We start from the raw sequence: 11,535 nt of genomic DNA on the forward strand, positions 1-11,535 counted from the left end.
TCAAATATTCCAAATTATATTATATCGTGGGACATTTACTGTCTTAAAAGCTTGCCTTTCCAGGGCTTCATGTCTAAAACATCATAAGAGTTGATCTTGTTATTTTGTGAAGTGTGGCTTTATATATGAAAAAAACCTCTTTCCTGTCAAAGTGAATCAGATCATTACAAAGCAATGCCAAAGATGTGTCTACTTAATACTGGCTTGAAGGGTATTAATGCTTGCGCAGTCACTTAATTTACTCTTCACATTTTAAATCAAGTGGAATTGCTCAGTAGAAAGAAGTCTTCACTTTGGCATGAAAGAATTTTTTTCTAAATTCTTCTCAGAAAATGCCAAATTATACCATACTGTGTCTCTTTCCTGTCAAAGCAATTTCAAAAAGATTTTATAAAATACTTTAAAATGTTTGAGCAGAGTAGTAGGTGAGCTGGTGTAGAGAAAAAGGTGGAGACTTTATACTTTTTAAAAGCCCTACTATATTGTTAATTACAGAAATATACCAGACTAAACTAAGCAGTATACTTAAGACCCTACAATATAATTTAGTATATAAATTGGACAGACTATTTTAAATAGTAAGGTTAAGGTCATACAATTTCATCTATTATACAAATTTAACTGACTCACTGAAATATTAGGGAAAAGTTGCTGTATAACAGATATTCACCTGACTTATTTAAACATTGAATTTGAGACCCTACAATAATTTATCTGACTAATTTTCATATAAGGGTTTAATCTTGGTAATATTGTGTATTAGACAGTTTTACCTAACTAATTTCCATCTAAATGTTAAGATGCTGTATTGTTATGTATAAAACAAATGCAGCTGGCTAATTTAAATATTAAAGTTAAGACCCTACAGTGTTCTCCATAATACAAAGTTACCTGTGATAATAAACAGCTCCAGATACAGCACCTCAAACAGGCCCTTATTTGGTGCGCAGTGATTTTTATACAGTATTGCAGATTGATGTCCTACCTTCCAGGAAGCCATTAATTTCCATCCATTTCAGTAAATGAACTTGCCGAGACTGTAACTTTTGTGAGGTAGGAAATCAATCACGGCAGTCACATTGTTGTTATCTTTCCACGACTGCAGGTACAGTTTTGTTTCCTCCTGTGTTCAGGTGCTTACGGGAAACCCGAAATGTAAGACTTGGCATTCAGTTGCTGAGCAGTGACCTTATCAAAGCTAAGAAAAGTCTAATTTGCTTTATAATTTCGTACAACGGGCTGTATTTTAGCTTTGATTTGCACGACTTGTGATTGCAGCTCACAGATATCCCCTGAGAAGGAAGGTTGTGGTGTATTCTGTGATGACGACGTTACCGTGGCACAGTAGTAAAGATGACTAAATACTCCCAGCGATGAATTATCTCAAGTGTATTTTGTGTGTCTGTGAAAACGGAGCAACAATATAAGGATGAATTGATTACCCTTTCAAGCATTATACAACTGTCAGCGTAACACTCAGATGCGTGATTGTCAAGCATCCGCCCTCAGACTCCCTCTCAGCTCCCAATATGAATAGATAATTACACTGCGTCATTTGTCTTTTTGCAGGTTTGTGATGTGTTTCAGCTCATCCCACGTCCCTAACAGCGTGTGAGTCAGTTTGGTCCGACACTATGTTATGCAGAACCAAGCTGCCCTTTCTTTCTGTCTCTGCTGTTGATTCAAGCCCTCTTTAACATTTTAACATCTCCAACACTACCACAAAAGACACGGGAAAATCCATTTGTCATGTCCCTCACAGTGCCATTCATTATGGATGGTGCTCTGAACCACCACAAAAGCTGCAATTGCTTTAAAGGGTCAGCTTTTCAGTGTTTTCTGAGAAACCAATTTCAGAACATAATTAATCTTCAGGGAGAGATGTTTTGTGCTGTTTGGTAAAGGTGGAACTCTGTCTTCACTGTTGTGGAAAGTAATTGAGAGTGGACGCTGCTTACAAAACCAAGGACTCTTAGAGGTAGCCTCGAACATTTGAGGACAGATAACCACAAAGCCGCATAAATAAGATACAAACCCTCACTGAGGCAACATGGAATTATTTACACGATTCACACAAGGAATACATTTAAAATAGCCGAAAACTGTTGATTTAACTGAAATTCAGATAGACTCTTATGATGTAAAACAGCTGTAATGAAAGGAGTGTAAATCTAACTTGGGAGACACCATCTCAATATTCAGTACTTCATGCCAAAGCTTATCATAAATAAAATGTTACATCTCAGCACTAAATTAAGCACAGTTTGCAACTTTTTCTGGCAGCAAGTGGCACTTTGAATCAGCTGACAGAAAACAGGGGCTTTTAAAGTTCAATTCAATTCAATTTTATTTATATAGCGTCAAATACAGTCAAATCGTCTCAAGACGCTTTACAGAACCCATATGCCTGACCCCCTGAGCAAGCCCAAAGGCGACAGTGGCAAGGAAAAACACCCTTTTAACAGGGAAGAAACCTCGAGCAGAACCCGGCTCTATATAGGGGGGACCCATCTGCCTGCTGGCCGGGCGGGTTGAGAGGGACAGAGGAGGGCAAGGGGGAGGGATGGGAGAAGAGGGAGGGGTGGGAAAGCAAGGAAAACACAACACACATTTGGATACATGCATGACAGGATATGTGAACCAAACAAAGTATAAGCTAACATTGAAAACTGACTCATAGTTTACTCTTATGATGTACGGCTCTGACATTAAACATACTCCATATATAGCTAGCAGTAAAATTCAAACAGTATGTAAGTTAGCATAACAGTATAGTGAAGGCGATGCAGAGTTGACTGGTGGAAAAGGGGAGTTGGAAGGGGAGGGCTGGAGGAAGGTCAGCAGCAGCATCCCACAGTGGACATGGTGGAGACTGGACCAGCTGGTGGAACATCAACCGCAGATCTGAAGCATCCAGCTCTGGGACCAGGGACACTCGGAGAAATAGCACAGGGGGAAACAGAGTGAATGTACTGCAATAACGGTATACATATTAAATGTAAAGGTAGATAGAGAAGGGCTCAGTGCGTCAAGAGAAGTCCCCCAGCAGCCTATAGGCCTATAGCAGCATGACTAGAGGCAGAACGAAGGGATGTCCAAGAGGGAGTCAGCTGTGCAAATGAAGACACAAGCCGAACCCCTGTGGGTCACCCAGTCAGCCCCAACTATAAGATTTGTCAAAAAGGAACGTCTTAAGCCTATTCTTAAAAATAGAGAGGGTATCTGCCTCCCGAACCCAAACTGGGAGCAGGTTCCACAGGAGAGGTGCCTGATAACTGAAGGCTCTGCCTCCCATTCTACTTTTAGAAATTCTAGGAACAACAAGTAAGCCTGCAGTTTGAGAGCGAAGAGTTCTATTAGGATAATAAGGTACTATCAGATCTTTAAGATATGATGGAGATTGGTTACTAAGAGCTTTATATGTCAGAAGAAGGATTTTAAATTCTATTCTGGATTTAACAGGAAGCCAGTGAAGAGAAGCAAGTCAAAAGGAAAGGGGCAAAAGCCCCCAAAAATGATTCAAAAGAGAAAAGAAAAAAAGACAAAATAGAGTAACTACCATATATTTACATTTGCAAGTATTTTTTGTTTCTTTTGGTTGATTGGTGTACTTTCTTTAAAAGCCTCCAAAAAAGTTAAAAAAAAAAAAAAGTGAAGTAACTGGAATCTTCAGCAAAAAAAATCTTTTAAAATTAAAACAAAAAGAATTTCTTTGCAAAATTAGCATATAGTATTAATATATATATATATATAGTGTTGTTGGTGTTTCTTTTGACTTGTGTACATCTTTTATTTAAAAAAAAAAAACCCAAAAAAGTGAAAAAAATGTTACAAATAAATAAATAAATAAATAAACACTGGAGTAACTAGAATCAATGACAGCAGTTCTGATAGATTTTTGTTCTTAAACATTTTTTGAACTTAGCTTACACTACCGGTCAAAAGTGCGCCCCAATTTTTCCATTTTGTATGCTAAACTTTGCATGTTAATGTCTCATTGTGCTCTGACATAAAAGCATAGAACAAGCTTCTGACTGCCTTTTGATGGTGAAGAAAACTGTACTTACTGACACCTTGACTTTCTTTGCAATTTCTCTGTAGGAAAATCCTACATTTGTAAGTGTTATGATGGTCTGTGTCTTCTCTATTGTTTATGGCCTTTTCCTGACCATTTTTATAGCAACACACTACATTCTGCAGTACAATATTGTTCATATAATGCTCGGGAGGGTATGGTGTCATGATGTGTTCCAGAACTAATTTGATGCAAACAGAAGGGGTTGTAAGTAATCAAGAAAAGTTGCTTTTTGGGCATGTCAGAGTAAAAATATTTTTTACAAAAATCAAGTGATAACACGTGATTGCAAAAGCATTCACCACGTTAAAGTCTGTGTTTAGTGGAGTCACATTTAGCAGGACTTAGTTTAAAAAAAAGAGTCTTTTATTACATGTATTGCATAAATATTCATCACATTTGAAGTGACTCAACTAATTCAACACACGTTGGTGAAAAAAGTCACAATCAGTGACGTAAAGTTCACCTGAGTGCAGTGAATGTGTCTGAAGTGACTTTAGTATAGAGGCACTGGAGGGTCCACCATGAAGACAAAAAGAACACTTCAAGCCACTCTGTAAAAAAATGTTTGAAAAGCACACGTCAGGGGATACAAGAAGTCACTAAACATCCTTTGGGATACAGTTAAATCCACCATTAACAAGCGGATGTAAAGCGCTACATGTGTAAATCTGTTCTTAAACACTGAGTGTACTTGTGTTCTGCTTCATGCTTTGAACACAACTGGTCCAGTTTCCACAAAGTGCTCTGGAGCTCCATGCTTTACCCTCTTCCACTATGGCTACATTAAACACCTCACCTATATGGACCGGGGCTGCACAGTGCCGTAGTGGTTAGCACGTTCGCCTTGCAGAAGAAGATCCCCAGTTCAAAGCCTGGGATCTTTCTGCATGGAGTTTGCATGTTCTCCCTGTGCATGCATGGGTTTTCTCCAGGTACTCCGGCTTCCTCCCACAGTCCAAAAATATGCTGAGGTTAATTGATAACTCTAAATTGCCCATAGGTGTGAATGTGAGTGTGATTGTTTGTCTGTATATGTAGCCCTGTGACAGACTGGCGACCAGTCCAGGGTGTCCCCTGCCTTCGCCCAAGTCAGCTGGGATAGGCTCCAGCACCCCCCACGACCCTAGTGAGGATGGAGCGGTGTGTAGAGAATGGATGGATGGACCTATATGGGCCATTTGCAGAGCAGATGCTGCAACGCTCCTCTTCCACCATCATCAGTGAAACCGGCTCCACCAGGTGTGAGAGCAACACATATGTGCCACGGAGATCCACTCAGCAAACATTAAAGTCAAGCCGTCCTCTATTTATATCTTTTATGCGTGGTGTGTGCAGCATTTTGCATAGAAATGGGTCATAAGGTGCCAATTTTTAAAAAACATTATACCACCGGGCTTCCACTTTTGGCTTTTATTTTGCCAGCAGCAACTGATGTTTGCTTAGTAAATTTATCCCTTACACAATCTACTGGGGGTGTAACGAAATGGTCAACTCACGAAATGATACGAAATACGAAACAGGGCTCACGATACGAAATACAATATAAAATAAAGATTAAAGAAAATCCCCAACAGTAGGAAGTTATGCAAAAATCAAATTTTCTTTATTTTCTTCCTTATGCAGACATACAAAAAATAATGCTGCATCAGTACAAAATAAGTGCTCTTTGAAAAAACAAAATTGTAGCTTTTTTCCCCTTATTTAGACTACAGTGCAAATACAAACATAAAATCTCAATAAAAAAAGTGTTTTGTCGTTGTAACAATCAGGATAACTACATTCTTGAATGAAAAGGAAAACAAATAGCAGTCCTAGGAGCTGCAGTCTAGACCTATAAATGTCTGAACTGTGAACTAGTTGTACTCGCCGCAGTATACGGAGAACTGTAGCGGCATATTTTGCACACGGTTTTTGTTTTATCCGCAAACCTCCCACCGTTCTCTCGTCGTTTACATAGGAAGCCAAAATAGGTCCACACAACCGATTTATTTGACGAAGGAGCGTCAGCTAATTCCTCAACTTCGTCTTCCGTCGTTTTGAAGCGAGTGTTTTGCTATGGTAGACGAGGAGGGTCAAAAATCATCAGTCTCAGTGGTGCACGGCGCCCTTTCGCGTTTTTTATTTCGTGTGTGTTTGAATTTTGTTTTGCCATTTTTTATTTCGCCTATAATCTACTGTTGTCTAGAAAGGTTAACGGCCATTTTGCACAATCTTGTTGAAAGCGTTTAAATTTTGAATCACTGTACTCAGTTCAGAAACTGAAACTGATTGACTTGTTTTGCCTGTGACTCAGCCACATACCAGGCATGTGGCTCAGGTGTAGCCAGTAAAAAGGTGCATTTTTTTGGCACAAACCTGTAAAATAATAGGGAACATATGTTGTTGGTTCAACATGAAGGTCCAAGACAGCTTTGATAAGATTTTTTTGCAAGGTCGACTGCATCATTTCACCTGTCTAAGACACAAGGTAGCTGGAACAGAGGTGTACTGTCCAAAAAGTGTGTTATCACCTTTGGAAAAGTGCAAAAATAAGCACCATAAATGCAGTATCATCATGCATCCTTACACAAAGAGTGAGGAGAATTACATCTCCGCTGTCAGTTTCAAGCGACTGAATCTTGAAAATACAGTATATTATTTCCCACTGATGCACACAAATACTGTACAGAGTCCTTTTCAGTCTCCTCCTGAGTGTGCAAATTTAAGTATGACGCCTCCAGGTGCTGAGCTGCGCATTAGAATTCAGAGCATCTCCGCTGGAAAGATTAATTTCTGGATGTCCTCTCATCCTCCCACTGATCAATTACCAATACAGCTGAAATCCAGGGTGAGTGCTGCGGCTGCTTATGTGTGTCTACCGAGGAAAGTTTTCAAATTTAAATATAACTCTTAGGTTGAAATATAACTAAGCAGATATCAAATCAAAGCAGGATTTAGCTGTTTTGTAATTTACTGTAATAAGAGGCTCTTTGGCAGCCGTAGGGATCATGTAGGACTCACAAAAAGGGGTGTGTATGTGAGACAAAGTGCCAAACAGACAGCAGGGGCAGGTGAGAGAGTGTCTGATGTGGAAGCAAGAAGAATGTGCAGAGGGAACGTGTTCCTATCCATCTCCTCGCTCGGAGCAGGCAGGTGCAGAGGTATGGCAGCCTTACAAGGTCAATATTTTACTTTGGCTTGTACGTGCTAATTAAATTACAGGCAGAGAACCCCAGGAGAACACACACATACACACACAGAAATAGACCATGCAAAGCCCCTACCAGCTCTACAAGCCAAATAATTTGTAGTGTGAGCGGGAGACGTGGCCATGTTTAGTCATCGCAGCGCAGGATTGAAGCACACATTCTGGGTGAATCAGGGGTGGAGGGAGGCAAATCTGGACTTGGAGATAAGAGATCTGTTGGTGCGAAATGCTCTTTGTGGCCACACCGACACAGTAAATGATGGATTGGGATAATATAGGACAAAGTGAACTCTATTGTGTCTGAGGCAGGAGTGGTTTACCTGAAGGTTTGTAATCTGACAGTAAAATGTGTGAGGGTCCTTCAGGATCTCAGTTTTGTCTTAGACGTTGTTATGAGATGTGTGCTCCTTCATCACAATGCATTAATTGCTTTTTGAAACAAGATTTTTATTTTTGCTATTTTATTAAGGTAGTCAGTACTTCCGAAATATCTGTGAAAAGTACACTATTAAAAAATAATGTTTTTTAAACTGTTTTTAACTGTAATGTTTACTTATTTTTTATCAACTTACTATTATTTTGCATGTTTTCCTTGTTTTGTTAAATGACAGATAAAAATTCGCAGAATCACAGAAAAAAATTTAATTTATCGGTTAACCATAAACTATAAATGTCGTCTACAAAAAGTATATTTTTTACAGTGTTTGGCCATAAAATTACACTATTTTGAGTTACTTAAAGCAAAAATATAGTTATTTTACAGCTATCCATCATTGTTTGAAAGAAATATTGCTCATATTAACTGAAAAAGGTAAATAATTCTTAAAACTGTTATTTTACGGATTTTATTGTTTTGTTAATTTATGTGTTGATTGTAGAAAATTAATAAAATAAAAATGTACACATAAAAACCTGTATTATTATAACTTTTAATAACTTGTCCTATAATGGGTCATTATTTTTTTTTTTACCGTATTTAAATCTGTGAATATATTGCTATTTTACAAATATTTTCAGTTATTTTCAAATATTTAATATAAAAGATAAAAATATCTATATTAAGGGAAATTCTAACTAATTGTTTAAACTATTATTTTAAAAAATGTCCCTGTTTTGTTAATTTTTGAATAATAGCTGATGAATCACAGCAAAAAAATAAATAAAAATACTAATTTTCATGACTGTTCATAACTTTAAAACATTTTATTTTTACAAATAGCAATTCATAAATAATGCAGTTTGACTGTAATCAAATTAACTAAAAAATTGTATTTTACAAATATTTTTGTTATTTTCTAATATTTAATATAAAAGACAATAATATCTATATTAATTGAAAAAAAATGGAAGTAATTTTTTAAACTATTATTTTACAAAACTTCCATGTTTTGCTCATTTCGTAATAATCTCTGGTTAATCACAGCAAAAAAAAAAAAATTAAAATTGCATGTTGACTGTACAGAATGTCCATATAAAAAAATGAGTATTTTTACAAATAATAATTCATAAATACTGCAGTTTAATTTTACTATTTTACAAATATTTGGCGTTATTTGTACAACTTTTGAACAGAACAGTACATTTTAAGTGTTTTTTACTTTTCTTTTTTTAACAGTGCACTCTTCTTGAGGTTACATCCGGCATTTCTTTGTTCTTTTCCTGACCTTGACCAACAAGTGTCGCATGAACCATACAGTAATAGCCTTCGCGTGTCAGCATGTGTTTGTCTTCAGAGAGATTACGGAGCTTCAGACATGAACTGTTGATGAGCCTGACTAATGTAAAATAGTCTCACTTGTTTATAGCAGGACCTGAGGGGCTGAGACATGAGGCGGTGACAGCCTGTCAGCCTAATCGCCTCTAATAAGGGGAACAAAGTCACAGATCGACTCTCTGCACCGTGATCATACACATTTCGGAGTCCGGTTTTTATTTCATCTTTAGGACAAACACAAGCCTAGAATCGTGTCAATTATATCTGTGCCACAAAATAAATAGCTTCTGATGTGAGGAGGACGAAAAAATTAATGAAATAAGGGGTTAAACTGAAGCAGCGCTGTGATTGGCTGAGCGCACCGGGAAGTCCAGCTGTCATCTGACTTTGACGCAGGCGCTCGAGCTTCCCCGAAAGTAAAAGCACACGGCAACAGCGGCAACATGGCTCCCAAAGTTCAACTTGCAGCGGGGCTCTTCTTCCTCCTGCTCTCCTGTCTGGTCCAGCCGGCTGAGGCTTACGACTTCGGGGACGCGCTGGCCCTGCTGCTGGGGACCATCCTCTCCGTGGTGGGTTTGTGCGCCTTCCTCGGCTGGTACGCGCGAAGGCGGAACGGGCAGCTGTGACGAGCCTCCTTTCTCCCGTCCCGTTTTCACCACCCACCGCGTCAACACTACTTCGTGTGAGCTTCCATCGACCTCCTGGCGCAACCAAAATGTCGAAAGAAACGTGCCTTATTGGAATTAAAGCTGCAGATTGATTGGGAACGGCGTGGAGCTCCAATGAAGGTGGAGGGGAGACAACCAGGAAGTCCTGAAGAAAACAGGAACTGCTTCTGAGATTGAGAACCAAAGACTGTTTACCGTCATTATGAGCGTACTGGCAGCTCGATTCTCCTTTAAAGACGCCTGTACTGCATATTGCGCATATTTGACCATGCTTGAAGTGATCACTGTGGTTTCCTGATGTGGCTGTATGCCTCCAGTATGCAACAGAGCATTTAGCATTGTTTGAAGCACAAATATCACCAGAGTGGGGTTACTTCCGGTCTGTGCTATTTCAATATGTTGCTGTAGCCGTGTGAGGAATAAACAGATTCATGTGACGACTAATCTGCTGTATGAATACATTTCCCTGCTCTTTTTTTTTTATAAAATGAAAATGTGGAAACTGATTTTTTTTAGCAGTATATTAAGAGTTTAACTGCAAATCAGAGTGTAAATTCTTCAATATTCAAACCATCCTCAGTATATTGTTTATTTTCATCAATTTTGAAACTTAATTATTCACTTATAATGCCTAATATGTGTTGGTGGATGTTCAAAAAGAGCTAAAGTTGAGATTAATTTCAATGTTAATCAACCATGTGGCTCAAAATGCAAGAAAAAAAAATAGCACTTCCTCAAACTGTAAAACTGACATGTAAAAAAAAAATCTGACTTGAACAGACTCCTGAACCCAAAGAAGAGCAAAAAAGACAAAGAAATGCAGCAAATACTCACATTTAACAAACTGGAGGAAGTAAAGTGGGATTTTGCCACAAAAAAAGACACAAACTGTGCTTGTTTATGAGGGAAAAATGCATTTTTTTAATTGATCATGAAGCCAATTAATGTTTTAGCAATTAATGTTCATTATATTATTTAACAGATTATTTTTGGCATTTATTCATTATTTTCTCTATAATTGATGATCAAAATAGGATGTTACCAAAATAAGAGCTTCTTGTTAAGATTTGCTTTAATTCAGCCTTGATTTAGTGGCAGTTTTGTTGGAATAACTACTCTGAGGCAAGAAATGTTTGAACTTTGCTCATAACCCACTTTTAGCATATGTGAATGTCTCTAGTGCACATTTCATCATGACTCTCGGCCTTCAGCTTTCTTTTATAAAAAAATAAAATCCATGCACAATCCTCCCTGCTGTGATGAAAGTTGTATCAGTTACCAGTACATCTCCTGCATGTATGACGATATTTAATTCATGTTTGGTAGGTCAGGTAGCCACAAACTCGCCCTCTCGCTGCTGCCCCCCACCCCCACCACCCACCCACATGTGCAGCATCCACATGCGTGCACGTGGCTGATTGAGCCATATTGTTCACTTGTTACATGGGTCGTGACATCACATCCCTGCATACATGGCTGGGAAAAAAAATCAAGTTCTATGAATTTATCATGCTGCCTAGGCAGAATGAACAACTGTGTGCAAAGTGCTTGTCAATTATGTATATGGAGTACAGAGGAAAGTCATTCTACCTTGAGGTGAACGAGGCAGCCTGATTTAACCCTTTGCTTGAAGGGGTCGACATTTCTGCAGAGTGAAACCTGGAGTGAGCGAAATGAAAGGAAGGGGGAGTTATTGTAGGAGAAACTAATGTTAGAGCCCTCAATGAGAGCAGGATTAAAAAGAAAAAAGGTCAAACGTGATAAAATGGTGGAATAAAAAGGTATAAGTGACACAGAAACAACTGTAATTAGATTTTGTGGGATTTGCTGATGCAAAATGTGATTCTATATGGAATAATCTAGAAAAGAAAAGGTAATAGAGGTGATA

At 38.3% G+C, this 11,535-nt stretch overlaps 1 protein-coding gene and 1 long non-coding RNA gene across 2 annotated transcripts in view; one reads left to right on the forward strand and one right to left on the reverse strand.

Moving 5' to 3' along the window:
- Positions 1 to 2,329: 2,329 nt before the first annotated feature.
- The window catches only part of LOC127533903 (uncharacterized), a 29,109-nt gene continuing 19,903 nt past the window's right edge, over positions 2,330 to 11,535 (reverse strand). Inside the window, exons 2-3 of the long non-coding RNA XR_007941787.1 lie at positions 11,238 to 11,306; positions 2,330 to 4,629 (exon numbers count right to left, since the gene is read on the reverse strand). This is a non-coding gene — a long non-coding RNA (uncharacterized LOC127533903). The remainder of the gene's footprint in view (positions 4,630 to 11,237; positions 11,307 to 11,535) is intronic.
- LOC110972151 (small integral membrane protein 30-like) lies at positions 9,363 to 10,894 on the forward strand. The gene has a single exon (XM_022222556.2). The coding sequence runs from the start codon at positions 9,423 to 9,425 to the stop codon at positions 9,603 to 9,605; it is 183 nt and encodes a 60-aa protein (XP_022078248.1). The 5' UTR covers positions 9,363 to 9,422; the 3' UTR covers positions 9,606 to 10,894.

The sequence above is a fragment of the Acanthochromis polyacanthus genome, chromosome 1, assembly GCF_021347895.1.
Source record: "Acanthochromis polyacanthus isolate Apoly-LR-REF ecotype Palm Island chromosome 1, KAUST_Apoly_ChrSc, whole genome shotgun sequence".
Classification (NCBI taxonomy): domain Eukaryota; kingdom Metazoa; phylum Chordata; class Actinopteri; family Pomacentridae; genus Acanthochromis; species Acanthochromis polyacanthus.